At 47.1% G+C, this 21637-nt stretch overlaps 3 protein-coding genes across 6 annotated transcripts; 2 read left to right on the forward strand and 1 right to left on the reverse strand.

The window, feature by feature from the left end:
- Positions 1-4511: 4511 nt before the first annotated feature.
- Positions 4512-9943, reverse strand: LOC117679444 (myoglobin-like). 3 transcript variants are annotated; one of them, XM_034441356.3, is made up of 4 exons: positions 9659-9943; positions 7083-7199; positions 5111-5333; positions 4512-4804 (listed from the first exon to the last, which is right to left on the reverse strand). In XM_034441356.3, the coding sequence occupies exons 1-4, from the start codon at positions 9697-9699 to the stop codon at positions 4661-4663; spliced, it is 525 nt and encodes a 174-aa protein (XP_034297247.1). In that variant the 5' UTR covers positions 9700-9943; the 3' UTR covers positions 4512-4660. The 3 variants fall into 3 exon arrangements, with proteins under 3 accessions (XP_034297247.1, XP_034297246.1, XP_034297245.1); XM_034441355.3 differs by lacking the exon at positions 9659-9943 and having other exon boundaries at positions 4512-4770; positions 7083-9392; XM_034441354.3 differs by lacking the exon at positions 9659-9943 and having other exon boundaries at positions 7083-7512.
- Positions 9792-18246, forward strand: PGAP6 (post-GPI attachment to proteins 6). Of its 2 annotated transcripts, XM_034441340.3 has the most exons (13): positions 9792-10285; positions 11300-11477; positions 11587-11794; positions 11937-12073; positions 12181-12443; positions 12687-13009; positions 13103-13196; positions 13353-13476; positions 13654-13790; positions 15664-15842; positions 16260-16406; positions 16727-16843; positions 17110-18246. In XM_034441340.3, the coding sequence occupies exons 1-13, from the start codon at positions 10177-10179 to the stop codon at positions 17404-17406; spliced, it is 2313 nt and encodes a 770-aa protein (XP_034297231.2). In that variant the 5' UTR covers positions 9792-10176; the 3' UTR covers positions 17407-18246. The 2 variants fall into 2 exon arrangements, with proteins under 2 accessions (XP_034297231.2, XP_034297232.2); XM_034441341.3 differs by lacking the exon at positions 16260-16406 and having other exon boundaries at positions 9793-10285.
- Positions 18247-18419: 173 nt separating this feature from the next.
- Positions 18420-20511, forward strand: MRPL28 (mitochondrial ribosomal protein L28). The gene is made up of 5 exons (XM_034441353.3): positions 18420-18953; positions 19073-19225; positions 19392-19526; positions 19841-19927; positions 20213-20511. Exons 1-5 carry the CDS (start codon positions 18660-18662, stop codon positions 20282-20284), a joined length of 741 nt encoding a protein of 246 aa, XP_034297244.1. The 5' UTR covers positions 18420-18659; the 3' UTR covers positions 20285-20511.
- The last annotated feature ends 1126 nt before the right edge of the window (positions 20512-21637 follow it).

Consider the following 21637-nt stretch of genomic DNA (forward strand, 5'->3'; position numbering starts at 1 on the left):
CACACACACACATATACAAACAAACAATACCTGTATCTCTTTTCTTTTTTTTTTCTTTTTTGAAAAGTTTTTCAGTTTTATTTCTTATACACATAATACAAAATGTACATTTTCTTATACATAATTAATCATATATATACATGTTTTCCTTAAAGAAAGCATTAAAATAAGGCATTTTAATTACATTTGAAGTTGCTCTACTACCCTTTCTTCCCTCATTTCGCAACAAACCTCCTTCTTCTCCTCTTTCCCTTCCCTCCTTCCTCTCCTCTTCTACTTTCTCCTTTCTCCTCTCCTACCTCATCCTACTTCCCCTTCCTTTCCTCCACTCCTCACTTCTTTTCCCTCTTCTCACCTTCTCTCCTACTCCTGTCCCCTACCCTTCCTTCCTCTCCTTTTCCCTTTCTTCCATTCATCTCCCTCCCTCTCCTCTTCCTACCCTCTCCTCCTCTCTCCTTTCTATCTTCTTTGCTGTGAAATATTCTCCTTTTTTGGTATCCGAGCAACTCCTGTATTCTAATAGTATATACTTTCTTTCAATTTCTTTTCAGATTTATTCTATCTATCAGTATTATCATAATTGTACATTTATTCTTATTATCTTTTTTCCCCCTCCCATCCCCCTTTTTCATTTACTTTGGTGTCATCTGAGTTTCTATTTCTTTATTATCCTCTCCCTCGTTTAACTTTGTATTATCTAAATCATTTATTTATCCTCTTATCTTCATATTTCTTTTCTAACCATATATAAAATCTTCCCCATGTCTTCAAATACACTAATTCCTCTTTATCTCTTATTCTTAAAGTTAATCTATTCATTTCTGCACAGTCTAAAATCTTTTTTATTACTTCACCTTCTCATGGAATTTTTACTGTCTTCCAATTTTGTGCAAATACAATTCTTGCTGCTATTATTATATGTATAGTTAAATACACATCTTCTTTACTATATCTCTCTGGGAGAATACCCAATAAAAAAAACCTCTGGTTTTAATTCTATAGATTTATATAATATTTCTTCCAACCATATTCCAATCAATAATTTTTCGCTTCTAAACATGACCACCACATATTATAGTATGATCCCGGCAAATGCAAACATTTCCAACATTTGGCTGCTTTATCCTTAAACATCTTTGCTAATCTTTCTGGTGGCATATGCCACCTATAAAACATTTTGTATAGATTTTCTTTATATGCAGTTGCCATTGTCAATTTATAATATCTTTCCCATAGTTGTTACCATTTTTCTAATTCTATTGCATATCCAAAATTTTTCGCCCATGTTATCATTGTCTCTTTTACCTCTTCATCTTCCAATCTAATTTGCAACAAATAATTATACAGTCTTTTAATCATTTTTTCATCCTTGTCAGTCATTATCTGATCCAATTCCGATTTCCTCAAATTAAAACCATATTGTTTCAAATATTTATCATATCTTGATTGTATCTGTAGCCGTGTATACCAGTCAATCTCAATCCCTTGTTTTTCTAAGTCTTGTTTCTGTTTTAATTCTCCCTTCTCTGTTAAAATGTCTTTATATCTTACAATCTTGTCCATGTTAATTCTATTTGGCTGTGTCAACACTTCTATTGTTGAAAGGGGGAGGGGTGTGGCCAGTGCCATAGGTGGTACAGCAAATTCTGGGGCTCCTGGTAAATGCTGATATCTCAGCTGCTTTAGGGGATCCACAGGGATCATAGCTGTCCTGTAGGGACAGTGAAGAATGGAGGCACAGGCAAGCACAAACAGGGAAGTTGCAAGTTCCCTGAAGTGTCTGCATCAGCCTCCGACCCAGCAGCAAGAGAAGACAGTCATCAGGAGCTATCAAAAGCCGGGCAGCCACACACAAGAAGAGAAGGAAAAAAGAACGAGGTAATCATCTGGGTGAGAAACTGTGGTTTTGGAAACAAGATTCCTTTATATATTTAACTCCTGAACTTTTAAAACTATTTTACTTGAGAAAATTGGCAAAGAGAGAGGGAGGGAGTGGAAAATGCTACCTCCCCACCTCTGGAACAACTGCAAAGAAGCGGAAGCCATTAATAAAAGCTAATTAACAAAAGCTGAAAAAGTAATTTAACAAATTGAAAGCAGATTGGGAAAAGAGGCATTTTTGGCTACCGAACTGTAATTTGAAAATTTGAGTTTGGAGATTTGAAGCTGTGGGTTTATTTTTATTTTTTTTCTCTTTTAAGACTATTTTGGATTGCAGAGGAAATTAAAGAGATATATTGGACAAAGGAAAAGATGAGAAGGGAGTGACCTTGAGATGTTTTGGAAACTGGCAAGAAGATTTTGATAAGTGGTCTTGTGACTTTGTAACAGAAGGGGGAAGATATAGAAGAAAAAAAGAAGAAGAAAGAAAGCTGTTTGTTTTTTTCTTTTGCTTGATGGAGTTATAAATTTTGGAAGATTTTCAAATAGTGATATTTTGGAATATTATTTTTTCTTTCTGGTTTTTCTCTTTTTGTGCCTTTTCCTTTTTTCTTGTAGAAATTCCCTCTTCCTGGACTTAAAAGAGTTCGTTGGCAGGCTTTTTGTTTTTTCTATTTTTCTTTTCTTTGGGAGATATATTTTTTTCATCTTTTTATTGCCTGGTAGGATATTTTGGGCAAACACCTGGGTTTTGGACTAGTGAATTTTTATTTTTGTGCTGATCTGGTTTTATCTTTTTTTTCTTTCTTTCCTTTTTTCTTTCTTTCTTTCATTCTTTCTTTCTTTCTTTCTTTCTTTCTTTCTTTCTATTTTTTCCTCTATTTTTGCCCTTTTGGGCTGCTTGATTGTTCTTGGCTTTTTGTATGGTTTATGGATCAAATCTATGTGGATTAGGTTATCAAGAACCTGAAGAGTCTGATTGGGCATTTTGAATTTAAAGAAATCAAGTATTTGGATTATAAAATTGGGTAGTAAGATTTGAAAAAAAATAAGATGAAGAAAAAAACACATCTATCATCACCATCAATATCAACAATGCCTGGTACTACAGGGCAAATACAACAGAAATTGCATCACAGCAAGAGAAAGTCAACACAGAATTTAAAAATATGCTACACACTATATATGAAGAACTTAAGACAAGATTAGACAAGGTAGATGGGAGAATGGAAAAAATGGAAGGAAATATGGAAAAAATGGAAGGAGAATTGAAAAAAGTTAAAGAGATGATAGGGAAAGATGAACAATGATTGCAGCAAATGGAAGAAAAAGCAGAAGTAATGAAGAAAAAAGTTGAAGAGATGGACTATAGACTTACAATTACTGATAAAAATCAGGAAAAAACAATTATAATCCTGGAATCTAAGATTTCAAAACATTGAAGAAGAAAAGGGAGAAAATTTAGCAGAGAAAATTGCAGAGATACTAGAGAAGCAATGGAAGAAAGAAAGGAAGGGATATTAAGAGGAATCGACAAGATATACAAAGTGCACATAAGATATGCAATGAGACATAATCTACCTAGAGATATTCATGTCAGATTCACCAAGAAAACACTGAGAACAGAGATATTGCAATTGATGAGATACACGACAATAAAGCACAAAGGGAGAGAAGTAGTGGCACTGAAACAAATTCCAAGAAGAGAGAGAGATCTGAGAAAAGAATATCAATTTTTCACAAAATGTTTGATAAAGAGAGAAATAAATTTTAGATGGTTGATTCCAGAAGGAATATTGGTGAACTGGCAAGAACAAAGATACAGATTAGACTCAGTAGAGAAAACAGAGTTATTTTATAAACAATACATAGATGTCCAAGAGGAAGGAAGGTTGAGGGAAGAAAAAGAGGATGAACAACAAGAGGAGAAGAAAGAACAACCAAGAGAGACAACGAAAGAACAAGAAGAGAGAGTATTAAGAGAAGGAGCGGGGGTGAAAGACGTTAAGGAACTAAGGGAGATAAGAATGACTAGATCGATAAAACAAATAAATAAATAAGAAATGGAAGAAGAAAATAAAATAATATATTTGAATATAAATGGATTAAACTCGGCAATAAAGAGAAGGAAAATATTAAATAAATTAGAGAAGCTAAAATTAGAAATTATATGCTTACAAGAAGTGCATATTAGAAAGCAACATAAAAAACTTCTGAAGTGAATAAAATTAGCGACATTGTATTCAACTTTGGCTTGTCAAAGCAAAAGAGGAGTAGCATTTAATTAGAGGAGGATTTGGTCTACCAGATTGGGAATTGTATCACCAAGCGGCAATGTTAACTTGGATTAAAGAATGGATCTTAATGAGAAATACAGGACTACTGACTTCGGAAGGACTTAACTTACAACTAGGATGGCATGCTTTCTTATGGCATGGAAAAAATTGGATCCATGGATACTTCCAGAGACATTGTGTAAGGAATGGTTTGTTGATAGTATGGGAAAGAGTAAAAGAAAAACATTATATGGAAGTACCAATGTGGCTTTCAACAATAGAAGCGTTGACCTGTATCTTTTTTCATGGGCTGAGGTGTCCTGGAGAATTCGGAAGGAAGGAGCACAACATGGAGAAGAAATAACCAGCACTTTATTTAAGGACTCATTTCATTTCATTCTATTTATATTTTATTTCATTTATTTTTTATTTTATTTCCTCCAATATGAGCACAATGAGGTGGGGGCCCGCTCCCCAATTGCTTAATGTCAGTCAGGGCTTATTTAAAGCTTCTGTTCTTGTGCATAAGCAGCTTCAATTTCTTCTCGAAGAATCAAAAAGAACTTCTCCCAGGCTAACTGGGCATCATCAGTAAACTCTTCTTTGAGGAGATCTTGGAAGACAGAGAGAATGGCCTGAAATAGGAACTAGGTAAAGGCAGAGCTATGAGAGGACAGTCTGAGACAAGTGTTAGAGGACTCCCACCCACATCCAAGTTCACTCACCCTGGGAGCCTCCGAAAGTGAGCTACCATGCAAGCAAGGGGACCCCCCCCACCAGATGCTCTATCTTTTTGCATAAGCTCTCATGGCCCACTGGGGTCCAGATCATGGATACTGAAGGCAGGCAGGCAACTATGTGCCAAAAACTCCCCTCTGGGGAAGGGATGGCCACCATGAAGTTACCTCAGCTGCCCCTTGGCAGACCATGGGTCTGCTTCCCTTCTTGTGTACCTGGAACATGCTTAATGGGACCTTGTGTATGTTCTTGTGGCTTTCCACCAGCCGCTCAATGAGCTTGCAGGCTTGCTTCCAGTGACACATGCTTTCAATCAGCTGGTTCAGGGTCACCATGATCCTCCGGCCATGGAAGCCCACCTCTGGGATCATCATCAGGTCTCCTTCATTTGGAATGTTCTTGAAATACTGCTTACTCTCTGGGGATTCTTTGAAGAACCTGAGCAGAAGGAAAAGAGGCAAATTTTGCTCAGCTGCTCTCTCTCCCTATGCTGAGCTGGACTGGACTGAGCAGTTCTGCATTATATAGCAATAGCAATAGCAATAGCAATAGCAATAGCACTTACACTTATATACTGCTTCACAGGGCTTTAGAGCCCTCTCTAAGTGGTTTACAGAGTCAGCATATTGCCCCCAACAATCTGGGTCTGCATTTTAGCAGCCTCAGAAGGACGGAAGGCTGAGTCAATCTTGAGCTGGTGAGAATCTATGCTCTTTATTTCCCCAGGCTGGACAGATACCTGGCCAAACAAGATTTCTCACCCCTGTCAACCAAAGGAATCCAGATGCTGGCATCTGAAAGAGTGGAGGCCAGTGGCTTATTGGCCTAATAACCCTAATGCAGGTCTTGTTAAGGCTGAATTCCTTCTACAGAAGAATTATTGAGTCTGTCATCTGCACCTCTATAACTGTCTGGTTTGGCTCTGCAACTCAACAAGACAGACCCAGACTTCAGAGGATAATTAGAACTGCAGAAAAAACAATTGCTACCAACCTGCCTTCCATTGAGGATGGCAGGTTGGCTGCTGTTTTTTCCACCTGTATACTGCACGAGTCAAAAAGAGGGCTGTGAAAATATTTACAGACCCCTCACATCCTGGACATAAATTGTTTCAACTCCTACCCTCAAAACAACGCTATAGAGCACTGCACACCAAGACAACTAGATACAAGAACAGTTTTTTCCCAAACGCCATCACTCTGCTAAACAAATAATTCCCTCAACACTGTCAAACTATTCACTAAGGCTGCATTACTAGTACTATTAATCTTCTCATCGTTCCTATCACCCATCTCCTCCCACTTATGACTGCATGACTGTAACTTTGTTACTTGTATCCTTACGATTTATATTTATATTTATTGTTTCCTGATTGCTTATTTGTACCCTGACTATCATTAAGTGTTGTACCTTATGATTCTTGATGAATGTATCTTGTCTTTTTATGTACACTGAGAGCATATGCACCAAAGACAAATTCCTTGTGTGTCCAAACCCACTTGGCCAATAAAGAATTCTATTCTATTCTATTCTATTCTATTCTATTCTATTCTATTCTATTCTATTCTATTCTATTCTATTCTATTCTATTCTATTCTATTCTATGCTATTCTATTCTATTCTATAGTGCTCAAAAGGCCAAGAAGAGGCTGGTAGTATGGTTCAGGCCTGACTGAAGACCTTAAGCCTCAGGATACAAAAGAGTATCACCTCAATCCACCCACCCACCCACCCCATCTGATTTGTGCAGTAAATCATGGGGGAGGCTATGTTTATGGTCTCCAATGGGGTTAGGGGCCATGTGGGAGGGTCTCCTTGGTAACAGCCTCCAGGCATAGAGCCAGAATATCCACAGCTGTCTTTTTGGTAGCAGGAGAAACTATGTTACTTCTTGTGGCAGCAGTTGGATGCTTGTCATTTATAGTCTCTGTGATGTTTTCATTTTTTAACAAAGTGTTTTAATTCTTGCATTTATTAATCCTCTTCCAGGGGAGTATAGCAACAAGGAATAAACCTCAGTAGCAAGGAATCCACTTTCCCGCCCCATACAAAATCAAGACAATGTCATGTATCTGGGAAGAGTCCCAGTCCCACTATTGGGCGGCCAAGAAGGCTGGGTCTCTTGGTAGACTTTCTCTGACCACCAGAGCTTCCACAAAAGGGGACTCAGTTTTCTACTGCTAGTACCTGATGATAACAAGTCTGCCATTTTCTTCAGCATTGTCAAACACCTTTCCCCAAATATCTCGGATCAGTTGCTGGTCCCCTTCTGTCAGATCCTTCAAGGGATCTGAAGTGGGTGGTCTGGAAGGAAAAGAAGATGATGTTCCCTGACAGGCTTTTGAACAAGATGAGCTGTGTTCCCACAGTGGGCTGAACCAGGTCAAATAACTAACAGAATGAAGAATTTTGGTTCGCAGCTTTAGCTTTGTTTTGTTACCTAGGGCCTTGCGTGGGTATTCTGCAAACTCCATAAAGTAAAATAAAAATGGGTGCATTTGGTAACCAGCTAAATGTATTGTATGAACGTGCCAAGAAAGTGTGTATGGGTTCAGCCCTGATCACCATGGTTCCAAATGATGAAAGGCATGACAGTGCACCAAGCTCTGTCCTCATGTGTTTGCAATGCGGTGATTCTCACCACCACCCCTGGCCCACCTGCAACTTCAGTGTCTATGAGGGACAGAGTCTGAAAGAGCAGCCCTGAAAAGAACAGCATCAAACTACCCCTTGCTAGTACTGGAAGTTGGCTAACAGCGGTTAGGTTTGCACATTTTACCTATAAAGCTGTGAGGTAGTGAAATAGTTTGCCTCCTGAAGATGTGTGTGCTCCATCACCGAGGTTTTCAAGAAACAATGGGACAGACATTTTTTTCCGGGATGGTCTGAGGATTCCCAACCTAAGCAGAGGATTGGACTAGAACAATCCCCCTTTGGGCACCAGAGGCCGGTTCCAGGGAGAAAGATTTTTCGGCAGACTGGAGGGGGCCTGCACCTGTGGGTGGGGCTTTGCGTGTTTGCACAGCCCAGCTGCTGCCATGCTGCAGACTGGTGCCAGTCCATGGACCAGGGGTTGGGGACCCCTGGACTAAAAGACGTACGATCCTTTTGACTCTATTATTAACACCTCTGATTGCCTTAACCATAACTTACATACATAATGTAATTAGCTAGCTTCCATACTATAGAGACATAAATTAAGTAGCCACATAACCCATTAGAACAGCTCTGTACGACTTGATTTTTAAAATGGGGCTGATTTCTCCTTTGTCTCTGTTTCTATGGTCAACAACAACTGCTCTGCAAATGGTGACTGCACTCCCCACCACCCTTCATTCTTTCCCTGAAAAGCTGCCCAAAGCTGCCTTTGGTGCTCCTGGCCTGAGCAAGAAATGCTGAAGGTATGTGGTGTCTGGGAGGGGTTGGGGGAAGGGGTGGAGGGGCTTCTGGGATCTGCCCAATGGTGGCTTTCAAAATTTTTTACTACTGGTTCTGTGGGTGTGGCTTTGTGGGCATGGCAGGGGAAGGATACTGTAAAATCTCCATTCCTACCCCACTCCGGGGAAGAATACTGCAAAATCCTCATTTCCTCCCAATCAGCTGGGACTTGGGAGGCAGAGAATAGATGGGGTGGGGCCAGTCAGAATTTTTACTATCGGTTCTCTGAATTATTCAAAATTTCCGCTACTGGTTCTCTAGAACTGGTCAGACCCAGCTGAAACCCACCTCTTGGTCTGCCCCTCCCCCATCCCAGGGCCTCCCCCCTGCCAAAGCAGCCCTTGCACACAGTCTCATGGAGCACTTCTCAGTGGTGAAGAATATGGGATGCGTGAGGGCGTGGGGGAGTTTTGAAGAATTCTGAAGGACAGAGCTGAAAATAAGAGAAGAAACTTGCAAAATCCCTCTCATGGAATATTGTGAAGAGGCAAGCCTTTTTCATGAGATAAAAGGGATGTGGTGAAAAATGAGCTTGAACACTTAGGCTGCTTTGGGGAGCACCGAAAATAAAGAAGCTGAAGAAGCTTCTTGGTTGAGAAGTGAAATATCTTGAAAGAAAAAACAGAAAGTCCAGTTGCCTCTTGAAAAAGCACCTTTGGGACAACCAGGACCTGGAGGACTGAGAATCTCCACAGACACGGAAAATAAAGTTGCCAACGTTGTAGCTCCCTTGTTCATTTTTAGGAGACAACTGTATTTGGTATCATAACCTATCAGGTTCCACTTGGTTCCAAGATGGTCACATCTCAAATCAGCATTGTTTTAATTTGATCAAAAGATTCAGAACATGACATTACCTCATGTTCAGAGGTAGAGCAAAACAGGACAGGTTTGGTTGTGCTTTTTAGAATGCCTAGAATTTAGCAACTGGTCATGATGAACCCTTTCTTCTACACAGGGCAGAATCATTTATTTAGTATTCTGCCCTTATTATTTTCACAAATAACTCAAGGCAGTGAACATATTCGGTACACTTTCCTCCTCCTATTTTCCCACAACAACCCTGTGAGGTGGGTTTGGCTGAGAGAGAATGACTGGCCTACATCACTCAGCTCGTTTTATGGCTAAACCGGGACTTAAATTCACGGTTCCTAGTCTAGGATGGCAAAAAACCAGAGGGAGGTTGAGGGCACCTTCCCCAAATAACATTCTCGGCCCTGGGTCCCACTGCCGGCCACTTCCAGGGGTGCCCCGGCAGCCGCCCCTTCACCCGCCAGGCAGTGGCCGAAGCGCCGTGGACCAGTTTGGGGCAGCGGGCGACTCACCCCACCATCAGCTTCCCGCTGGGACCCCCAAAGACGGCCATGACTGACACAAGGGAGCGCCCGTTAGGCTGGGGAGAGGGGCGGGCGGGGTAGGGTGGGGGGAACGAGTTCGCGGAATCTTCCGGGCGGCCGCATTCCTGGGCAGTTCGGGGAGGGGCTGGCCCGGAGATGCGGCCCTCTCCTCTCCCGCTCCAGTGCCGGGCAGAATCACGCGGGGCGGCGATCCACGCGAAGCCGAAGGCAAAGGCTGCCAATGAAGTTGCTGGGCGCTGAGGCTGCCTCTCCCCCCGCCAGCTGGCCGCGGGCCGAGGAAGCCGCGCTCTCCAGCCTCGCGTTCCGGCCACCGCTCCTCCCGGGCGCCTGAGGGTGGAGCTCGTTCGCCCCCGCCCCTGCCTCCTTCCCGGTCAAGCGCCGCCTGCAGCGCGTGCCCAACTGCCTTTCCTCCTGCCCCGCGGGGTCCCCCTGGCGCCACCGCCGGCCGGCCGGCCAGTCCGAGTCGGGTCCGAGGCTTGGCGGAGATGGCTGGCGCTTCGCTCGGCCGCTGCCCGCTGCTCTTCCTGCTCCTCGCCGCCGCTGCCCCCTCGCCGCCGGAGAAGAAGGAGGCTGAGCTGGCCGGAGGCGCCGAGGGTGAGCCGCGCATCTCCCGCTGCTCCTCTGCCAGGCGCCGGATCGGGGAAGCCGCGCCCGCTACCTTGACTCGAACGGGCGCGGCCCTCCGCCCGCTCTCAAAGGCGCGCCCCGTGCGGCTTCCCCTAGTCGCCCCAGGCGCCTCTCCTCGGCAAGCGGGCTGTCTCTGGAAGGAGTCTGTGCTGCTTTCCCTGGCAGGAAGCCCACCGGCCCCTTAGAGACGGACCGGCGACTAGGTGGCTCCAAAGGGCCTCATGCTGGCAGGGCTTTGTGGCATCTGGTCTGCAGCTTCTTCCTGGGCACCAGTGCCTCGGAAGGGTGGGCCAGTGCCCATGCACTCAGGGGCAGGGTTTGGCTTCCCTGGCTTCCATTCCTGGGTCAAGGGGCTGGGCTTCAGGGTAGGCTGCAGGCAGGCACATTGTCTTGCAGCAGCCTCAACAGGGCGCTCGCTTCCTCCCTTCCCTCCTTCCTTACTGATACCCACGTCTAGATTGCTTTGCCTGGCACAACTGTTCCTGGCGACATGCAGGGCAGCAGGGGCAGTATCATGCCTTTATCCAAAAGTCCCAGGGGATGGCCGTGCCCAGTCCTCAGGCAGTGGGAGGGAAGACTGAGTCCTCTTTTCCGGAAATGGGCTTGTTGTGCAAAGTCCAGTGCAGTGATGCCTGCAGGCTGGGGTGTGCCTGCCTGCCTGCCTGTCCTTGATCGCTGTGCTCTGTGACTCCCTCCCAGGACTCTCAGAGATCTCGTAATAGCATGTAGACACTTCCTGCTCAGAGGCTGCCTGTGTGGGTGATGGTCACTCCAAGGTCATTCCTGGGCCAGCCAGCCAGAGTAGCCACTGAAACCCACCTGAGACCTGCAATGGAGACAATGGCATTTGTGGCCAGGCAAGCCGCAGATCGTCCATTATGTGCTTGACCAGTAGCCCAGCCCCTCCACACCAGGACCTGTCTGCAGCTATGGCTGGGCGCCTGAAGGCTCTCTATGTGGTGGTTTTTCTTTTCTTCTCAGATCCAGCATTTCTTTCTGAGTATTTTTCCCAGAGCTCACAGACGCTGTCCTTCTACAGTTGGTATGGAAGTGCCAAAATTTTCCGTTTCCGTGTCCCAGAGGACACAGTGCTTTTACGATGGCTCCTGCAGGCTTCCAGAGACAAAGGCCCTGGATGTGGCAAGACTCAGGTCACCTTGTGAGTCTCCCCTGCTGCTGCTGTGGCAGGGAGTACCAGAGGGCTCAGGGTCTCTGTCCCAAGGGCCTCAGAGAGTGATTGATTCCTTCTCTTGACCTGTGTCCTCCAGCCACATCCGCTATGGTGCCCCTCCTGTCATCAACCCCCTGGGCACACAGTTTCCCGTGAACACAAGCATCCCTCCTTCCTTCAGCCATACTCTGACCTTGGATGCTGCTCTGCAGAACAGTACTTTTGTTAACCTCACTAACCCGGCTGCTGGGGACTGGTTTCTCGCTGCCCACCTGCCCGCGGCATCAAGCAAGATTGAGGTGAAGGTGAGAACTGGGCTGGCAGGAGTGAGGGAAACAGCCTGCAGGAGATGTGGAAGTCCTGAGCCCAAATCTGTGGTACTAGACAGGAACTGGAGGAGCTAGAATTGAACAGGGCAGTTTCCCTGATTGGCTTTTCTGCCTGCAGGGTTTCTCCAAGTCTTGCAGCTGCACCTTCCAGCCTGACCTGTTTGTGCTGCGCCAGGTGGATGTTGTAGTCCTTGAGCCTGATGTGCCTGTGCAACGGGTTCTGTCCAAGGGGGCTAGTAGGCCACTTCATGCCAAGTGAGTAGCATGGGATGGGGGAGGGGTGCATCGGCTGGCCCCTTTAAGCCCAAGAAGCCTCTGCTGACTTTCTTGGGTCCTCTGTCTGCATCGGAAATGTGTTGCAGGATCTTTGTCCCCGAGTACACTGCTGGGATGCGCTTTGAGCTGGGGAAATGCATGGAGAATGGCTCTGCTGCGGCTTGCGCCCTCCAGGTCACCTTGGGTTCGGCTGTGCTCTCTTGGTCTTCCCAGAAGGTGCTTCACTGCCTGGAGGCCTGCAGCATCTTCTTGGCTTCCCCACCATGGGGAAAATGGCTTTGGATCACAGTGGAGAGCCTCGGTGGTGCCAGAGCCAGTGTGTCCTTTCAGATGGTGGTGTTCTTCATAGGTGCGTGCTCTGATCAGAATGCTTGGAATTCGGAATGAGTTCCGGCAACCATGGGGATCTGAGCAAAGGCTCTCTCCATTCCTGTTCAGACTTCTGCTGCTTCTTTCTTTTCTCATCTGACCAAGAGAATGGTAGCCCCTGCTTTGAGGAAGGGGAGGTCCTGTTTCCACCCAGAAGGGAGTCTTGCCCTCCCCATTCCTCCTACCCATTTGTGTGGTGGAGCATGTGCTTCTCTCCTTGCAGCCTGCAAGCCAGGAGACGCGGCCTCCTTCCTTGGCTTCTACCAGAGGTTGAAGCAGAACCAGGGGATGTCAATGCTGGGAGGCCACCTCAACAGCACACTGCTTGCCATGGGCAGCAGCCACAATGCCTCTGGCCCAGGAAACGCCTGCCTGCATGGCCAGCCGGTTGTCCGTGAGGAACTGGATGTTGTGTCTGTGCGTTTCCGCATTCTTGGAGATTCCACTGTGCCCATTCAGAGCGGTATTCCCACTCTGCTTCTCCTTAACCTAAACTCAGGCATGGATAGTGGAGGGAACCTGGTGTTGAACCTGATGCTGAACCAGGTGAGAATGAACCCCTGCTGTGTGGAGGGCTGAGGGTCAACAGGTTTTGCCTCCTGCCAGAATTCAGAACTGGGATCAATTTTGTCATTGCAGACTTCTGTGGGCCTTGGAAATGCCACTGTGTTGGCCTGCTTGAGCCCCACATCTCCTGCACTTTCCCTGAATGGCTCCTGGGGCTGTTGGACAGGTACGTGGCCAGCAGAGCTGCTTGCCAACAGTCTAGGTGACTGTACTTCCCCTTTCCTGGAGTACCCTGTGTATTTACTCCCAATAATGTGATGGTTTTCAAAGGACATGGACCAACACAGCAGTTGATTTGCTTGCTTCTTCCCCTCCCACCCAGCCTTCGCTCAGGGCTACCTCCTGAACGTGAGCATGTCCTCCAGGGAAGCTGCAGTCATTGTCCCTTACCCACAGTCCGACAGCTGGTATCTGTCCCTGAAGCTGCTCTGCCCAAAGGAATCAGAGTAAGTACTGGCTCTCTGTAGCACAGAGAGAAAACTGCTGCTGGAGTGACTTTGTGCTTACCCACCCTCCCCCCCCCCGTTTTCCCTTTGTGGAGCTGGCCATTCCCAATAGGACTGAATCTGCTGCATCATGGAATCTGCCTGGGCCCATCTTCTTTCTCTCCCCCTCTTGTGCAGAGACTGTGATCAAGCTCAAGGCCAGGTAACCATGCTTGCCTATCTCACCCCCTGCTTTGATGATTGTGGGACCTACGGACAATGCAGCCTCATGAGACGCCATGGCTACCTCTACACAGGCTGCATCTGCAAGGCTGGTAAGAGAGATCCTAGCCAGCTCTTTCTTGCTCCTGTTCCCCAGGCTGCTCCTTTTGGATTTAGCTTCCAGGCCTCCCAGCCGGGGCAGCTCTGCCTCAAGTCCCCTCCTCCAAGAAAGGAGTGCTAGCACCACCAGGACCCACCTTCTGCATGGAGCTGCCTTCCTGCTTGGGTGCCTCTGGGAGTGGCTGTACTACTCCAAAAGCACTTTGTAAATGAAGCCAAGTGTATTGGGAGGCCAAAGGCCACACGACTTTAGAAGCACACACCTGGACCCAAGTAAAGAGGGACAAAGATATAGTTGAGTTGAAGAACATGCCTTTACAGACCAGTTGCTCTAACATCTGTAGTCATGAAAACCTTTGAAAGGCTAGTGCTGTCCCACTTGAAAACCATCCCGTTTGACCCCTTGCAATTTGCATACCAAGAAAATAGATCAACAGATGCTGTTAATAATTAATTGTATTATTAATTAATTATAATACAACATCTTGAATCTCCAAAGACCTATGCAAGGGTCCTCTTTGTAGACTTTAGTTCAGCATTCAATACCATCATTCCAGACACTCTTCTAACTAAGCTAAACCAGCTAGAGGTACCTGAACACACTTGTAAGTGGATCATAAGCTTCCTAACAAACAGGAAGCAGCAGGTGAAGCTAAGCAGAATCACATCAGATACCTGTACAATTAGCACAGGGCCCCCCAAGGCTGTGTGCTCTCCCCACTTCTCTCTGTATACCAATGACTGCATCTCTAACGATCCATCTGTTAAACTACTGAAGTTCGCAGATGACACAACAGTGATCGGTCTCACTTAAGACAATGAATCTGCATACAGGCGGGAGGTTGAACAACTAGCCTCATGGTGCGCCCAGAACAATCTGGAACTGAACACACTCAAAACCGTAGAAATGGTGGTAGACTTTAGGAGAAACCCTTCCATACTTCCACCTCTCACAATACTAGACAACACAGTATCAACAGTAGAGACCTTCAAATTTCTAGGTTCTACCATATCGCAAGATCTAAAATGGACAGCTAACATCAAAAACATCATCAAAAAAGCACAACAAAGAACGTTCTTTCTGCGCCAACTCAGAAAGCTCAAACTGCCCAAGGAGCTGCTGATATAGTTCTACAGAGGAATTATTGAGTCTGTCATCTGCACCTCCATAACTGTCTGGTTTGGCTCTGCAACCCAACAAGACAAATCCAGACTTCAGAAGATAATTAGAACTGCAGAAAAAACAAATTACTACCAACCTGCCTTCCATTGAGGACCTGTGTACTGCACGAGTCAAAAAGAGGGCTGTGAAAATATTTACAGACCCCTAGCATCCTGGACATAAACTGTTTCAACTCATATCCTCAAAACGATGCTATAGAGCACTGCACACCAGAACAACTAGACACAAGAACAGTTTTTTCCTGAACGCCATCACTCTGCTAAACAAATAATTCCCTCAACACTGTCAAACTATTTACTAAGTCTGCACTATTAATCTCATCGTTCCTATCACCCATCTCCTTCCACTAATGACTATAGGACTGTAACTTTTTTGCTTGTATCCTTAAGATTTATATTGATAGTTTCCTGATTGCTTATTTATGCCGTATGACTATCATGATGAACGTATCTTTTCTTTTATGTACACTGAGAGCATATGCACCAAGACAAATTCCTTGTATGTCCAATCACACTTGGCCAATAAAAAATCCTATCCTATCCTATCCTATCCTATCCTATCCTATCCTATCCTATCCTATCCTATCCTATCCTATCCTATCCTATCCTATCCTATCCTATCCTATTGTTTGGCAGTGCATTGCTTTTTGTAGCTAATGTCTTCCCTGTCTTTTCCTCTTGCAGGTTGGGCTGGCTGGAGCTGCACAGATAGAACCAAGGCCCAGTCTGTAGGCACCCAGATCCTGGCCACCCTCTTGCTCACCCTCAGCAACCTGTTCTTCCTGCCTGCAATCGCTGTGGCCCTTTACCACTATCACCTAGTTGAGGCTTCCGTCTATACCTTCACCATGTTCTTCTCCACAGTAAGTTTTTTGTTTTTCTTTAGTCCAATGCATGTTGTGGAGCAGTTCAGTTCTTTGCAATGGAAAGTGGGCAAGTTGGCTTCCATTTCTTGGCCTGCCTGGGTGAATGAGGGTTTCTGGAATTCTCTTGGCCCCACTGGACTTCCGAGCCAGGAAGGATATAGGAGCCATTCTGGGCCAAGTTCTTGAAGATAATAACAGTAAAGAGTTGGAAGGGACCTTGGAGGTCATCTAGTCCAACCCCTTTCACACAGGAAACCTATACTAGGGATTTGAACTGCCGAACTGCTGACCTTTCTGATCGACAAGTTCAGCATCTTAGCTACTGAGCCACGTAGTTAGGCTTGAGCCACCTAGCCAGATGCAGACAGCCCCCTTTCTGGCACCATTTCTACTTCTTCCTTACTGTGGTTACAGTTCTACCACGCCTGTGACCAGCCTGGCATTGCTGTAATGTGCATTATGGACTACGACACATTGCAGTTCTGTGACTTTCTGGGCTCTGTTGTCTCCATCTGGGTGACCATTCTGTGCATGGCACAGGTCGAAAAGATCCTGAAATATGTATGTATGGGGAGCCATAGGCAATTCCTAATTAAAAGTTGGGAAGAAATGGGGGAGGAAGCTAGATTATGGGATGGAAGAGGTGAACTTTTCCCCTTGAGCCATTCTTGCCTGGTGCTTCTTGGCTGCAGTGTAAGCGACCAGCACAAGTGGTAGTGGTGAGTGTTGGCTAGGAAGCTGACCTTGAACACTCATTTGTGCTAGGCTTTTGTGTTCCAAGGCAAGGAAGGGAGGAGGGAGTGGGTGGATCCCTCATTGCCATCAGCAGCTTCCAAAGCAGTCCTGGATCTTCTTGTTTGGGCTTTTTTCCTTTGCTCTAGGTCCTCTGCGTGCTGGGGACTCTGGTCATTGCAATGTCACTACAGCTGGACCGCAGGGGTGTGTGGAATATGATGGGCCCCTGTGTCTTTGCCCTCACCATCATGGCCAGCATTTGGGTATGTCACTGCTGCCTTCTGGGCTTCCTTCCTGAAGCTCCCTATGATCAGCAAACCTCTAAGCTCGAGTGGCAGGAAGCCCGTTGCCATTTGCTCCTCAGGCATTTGATTGCAACCAATTAGGCCTGAGGGCACTTTGTTTTTGCAAGAAATGCAAGACATGTTAAGAGCAGGTTCTGTAACAGGCTATCTGAGTTCTTTCCCTGGAGCAAGCTGGCAAGTCCCTTGGCTGTGCTGCTCCCAGTAAGCCGTCTTTCCTCCCACAGGTCTATCGTGGAATCTCCCAGCGCCACTGCTACCCTCCCTCTTGGAAGCGCTGGGCCTTTTTCCTCTTCCCCGGGACCAGCTTGGCACTCGTGGCCATAGCAGTGTACACCTTCATGGAAACCACTGAAAATTACTATTACACGCACAGCATCTGGCACATCCTGGTGGCAAGCAGCGTGGCCTTCCTCCTCCCTCCTGGAGATAAGCAGAAAGACCCATGGGCCTGGTCCCGTAAACTGCTGTGCCATTACCAAATCTGTAGGAATGACCAGGAGGAACTCTACACAGTGAGGTGACTAGAAAGGAGGAACTGATGCAGCCAGACTCCCTCCCAATGGAATCACTTAATTTGGCAAAAGGAATGTGAACCCTCCCCCATTCCTCCTGCTGTGCTGGACGAAAATGAAGGCAGCCAGGCAGTGCAATATCAGGCTGGAGAGGAGGCTGTCTGATAGAGCCTGGGGCTTTCTGAATCTTGGGAAATGTGGCTTCATCTTGTGGCAGCCTTGGGAATAATGAGCAGCAAGAAAATAAGATGCTTCGGCAGCGGAGAAAATGGCTGGGGATTGAGGCAATTCAGGGGGACTGAAGGCAGGAGTATCCAAGCCTCTCTGTTTCTGCCCTGCATCTACCACCTTGCCTCCACAGCCAAGACCATTGGCCCATGAAAACAGGCTAGGAAGGGGCTTTCTGCTCAGAAGAGTGTCACCCATTCCAGATTGGCTTGTTCGAACTCAGGTATGAATAGCACTTTATTGGTACACTAAGACTCCTGGTATGTTCTTTTTTCAAATACAAACTCCCTTCCTGGGTGGGGGCAGGGCAGGGCAGGAAACGTCCTTGGAATCCTTGGCCAAGGATGGTCCAGGACCAGGTCACATCTGTGCAGCAGCGGAGCCCGTTCCTGAAGGCAGAAGAATCAAGCCTCTGAACAGTCCCCAGTTCTCAGGGACGGAGAGTAGTTGGTGCTGCGGTCAGATTGCTTTTACATTGTCTCGGGAAAAGCTTTAGCATCTGCAGTTCGCGATATCCTACTATTTATATTCCATCGAGCCCTCTGCGGCATTTTAAAGCCTTTTAAAACGGAACACCTTCCTTTAACTTTCACGTCTTTCATTAAAATATCTTCAACTCAATTAAAAGTAAAGCTTGCGTTGGTTACAAAGGGAGGAGGGCACCCAGAGCGGATCTAGTGGAAGCGGTTCATCTGAGCAAGCGAGGCGGGGGTGGGGAGGGGGCACATCGATGTAACAGCCGCCTGCTTGCCGGGATGGGCAGGAAGCATTTCTGGAGGGCGAAGGGATGGCGCGGGCGCGCACGCGCGAACTCCTGGCCGGCCCTGCTTGGACGGTCGGCGGGAGGCGACCAAGCGCCCCGGAGAGCTCACGCTCACTCTCGCTCTCTGTGTGCGTGCGTGCGTGCGTGCGTGCCCCCTCCCGGAAGGGAGGTCCGCTACCCGCCCTCCCCTTCTGGCTCGGCTATGCCAACGAGACGCAGGCGGAAGCGGTGAGCGGCCGAGGCAGCAGCTTCCGGCGTGGTCCCGCGCGCGATGCAGCTGCACAAGGTGGCCCCGCGGCTGTGGGACTCGCTGCGCCTGCAGCGCGGGATCCTCGCCCGGCTGCCACCTCACTACCTGCGGGCCTTGCGCGAGGACGCCGCCGCGCCGCCCCCCGCCGTCCACTGGAGGCCGCCCGCCGGCGAGTACGCGCGCCGCCCGGGGCCTCTGGAGGGTGTGCGGCAGCAGGTGGTGCCGGTGCCCGTCTATTTCCCTCCCGAAAGCCAGGAGGGGCTGTGGGGCGGCGAGGGCTGTGTGGCGGGCTACCGCTACGCCCACGACGACAAGGTGGGTCTGCGGCCCTGCGCTTGGAGCAGGCTTGGGGTGCTTGCCCCTCTGCTGGGGGGGGGGGTTGGGCCTCCTGCGCGTCACCCCCCTGGCTCCATCTCCTTCCTTGGTGCCTTCAGCTCTCGAGGCGGTTGAAGAAGATGTGGAAGCCGCAGGTTTTCAATCGCGAATTCTACAGCGAGATCCTAGACAAGAAGTTGAGAATTGCCGTCACCATGAGGACGCTGGAGCAGATGGACAAAGCTTTCGGCTTTGACTTCTACATCTTAAAGGTTTGCCGCTGGTTTCAGAACTCAGACTTTCCTTCCCAGCTCTGGTCAGTGCATGATGACAATGACTTGAGACTGTGCAGGGCCTTCTTTGACTGAGGCAGTTGCCTACAAGGCCACCTGTAACTCATAAGGTAGACAGTGGCATTTCATCCCTTCCATTTTACAGACCCCGAAGTCTGAGTTGTGTTCCAAATTGGGCATGGACCTGAAGCGCACCTTGCTTTTGAGACTGGCACGCAAGGACCCTTCTCTCCACCCAGATGATCCAGCCAAGAGGGAGGCTGTTTATAACAAATACAAGGTGACTCTCCTTTGCAAGAATGTCTAGGAAGGCCTACAGGTGGTTTCTTTCTGCAGGATGCGGTTTTTTCACCATCTGTTGGTGCAAGACAATGACACAGAGGGAAGTGCAATCTTTGTAACTTTTGGCTACAGTCACATCTGTCTTGGAAAAGAGCTTCCATTCCAATAGTCTATCGTGTTGGCATGTAGTTTTCTCCGTTAGAGTTTTTCCTCCTATGTTTACCTATATCTGCACTTTTTCCATAATCACAGCTATCTAGTTTCTCAGTAAGTTTCTGTGCTGCAGTTTAGCAAACTGAACTTTGCCTACAGGAGTTTGTCATTCCAGAAGAGGAGGCTGAATGGATTGGACTGAGTTTGGAGGAAGCTGTGGAGAAGCAGAGAGTCCTGGAGAAGAAGGTAATGTGGTTTAGGCACCTCATGGAGGGATTGTGCCAGTGAAGTTGGTGGGCCAGTCCTTGCAATTCCTTGATTGTGCAACATCTGTCTAGATTAGAATATCTACCTACTCATAACCAATAATCAGTTGTATTCTCAATTGCATTTCTTTCCATTGATTCAGTATATCTTTTGGAACCTTGCTTTCAGGAGCCCCTCAGTCAGGCTGAGACCAGTCTTCATGAGGTGCTATTAGCTGAAATCAAGGGCGATTGTAAGACTGACTCTGTATCTGTATTTTCTTAGGACCCTGTTCCCCTGTTCAGAGTTTATGCAGAAGAACTCATCCTACACCTCCAAAAACAGCAGACGTTTTAACAAGGAAAATTTAACCTGGGCTTTGAGAATTTTCTGCTCTCTTTGGTTTCTCTCATGCATGTCAAATACAGCAGGACTGAATACCAAGAAGCTTTTTAACGCCTAATTGATGATTCAGAGGATGGATTGACAAAGGTCTTTCTTGTTATTTGGCATTTGGGAGAGCCAGCCATCCTGAACTGCATGCTTATTACTCAGTACCAATAAAGAAGACTGTTTCATCTGCTGCCGAGATTGTGTTCTTGTCTTCATCTGCTGAGACTTTGTACATGCAACTTGCTTTGGCACCTTAGATCTTAGCTTGGACACTGAGTCAAGTGGGTAATTGACACAATGTTCCCTCAATAGCCATCTTTGTAAAAAGACGGGGGATTGGGACAGTGGCTCCTTTGGACATGTCATTTTCCTGCTTTTTGGCCAGAGAAGGAAGTATTTGCATTGTAGAACAAAATGAACAAAGTCGTTGCCCCTGAGGGTAAACAAATCACCCTCTTTTTTGAGTAGTTTCTGTCTGTGCAAGAGACTTAAAGCAGGGCAGCAAAAAGAAAAGAAAAATAGTTTCTATTACTGAAAGGGCACAGTTACACATTTATTAATGTAGCCACTAATCTACTAATGGAACAAAGGAATAATACAGGAATATGTTGGTACAAAGAAGCAACTGGCTCACGAGCTAACCTGCCCGGTTCCCATCAATTGCCCTATGGCTGTGCATCCCTGGATCTCATTCCGGAATGTCATGCAGCCATCCCATCCTTTCATCCAGGACCCAACCACGCCTCCCAACCCTGCTCCCAACCCTCTGACGCAGCCCGACACAGGAGGAAGCCTGACCCCGATTGAAGGAGAAGAGAACTGGCAAGCCAGCTGCCAAGCAGAGGTAAGCAGGAGAGAGGGAAGGGACCACTCTGCTGGAGCTGTGGCTTTCCCCAAGAACCCCCCCACTCTTCCCCTGGGCCCCACTGAGCTGCCTTTTGAGGATAGAGCTTGCCAGGGAAAGAAACTGGGCCAGGGCCAGGTCAGTGCTGGAAACATGAGGAACGCCCCCTGCTGCTGCTGCTCCAGCTATGCATATCTTGGCCCAGGGATCACCCCTGCGGGTTTTGAAGGCCAGGAAGCCAGAAGAGAAAGATGAGAGGTTGGGAAGAGGGACTTGTTAGTATTCTCTGTGCCCATGGTGGGAAAGCCCCTCCTCTTGGCTGGTAGAAGCAACCCATAACATTTTGGCAGTGCAGAGAAGTTTCTAATCCCCTCTCCCAATCCTCTGAGGCTGGATAGGCTTGGTTTCTGGTCAGAAAGGTCATGGAGATGGATTCCTGATCAGAGGAAATAAAAGGCTTGTTCATTCCCAAG

This window comes from Pantherophis guttatus, chromosome 14, assembly GCF_059756535.1.
Source record: "Pantherophis guttatus breed Tessera chromosome 14, ASM5975653v1, whole genome shotgun sequence".
NCBI lineage: Eukaryota > Metazoa > Chordata > Lepidosauria > Squamata > Colubridae > Pantherophis > Pantherophis guttatus.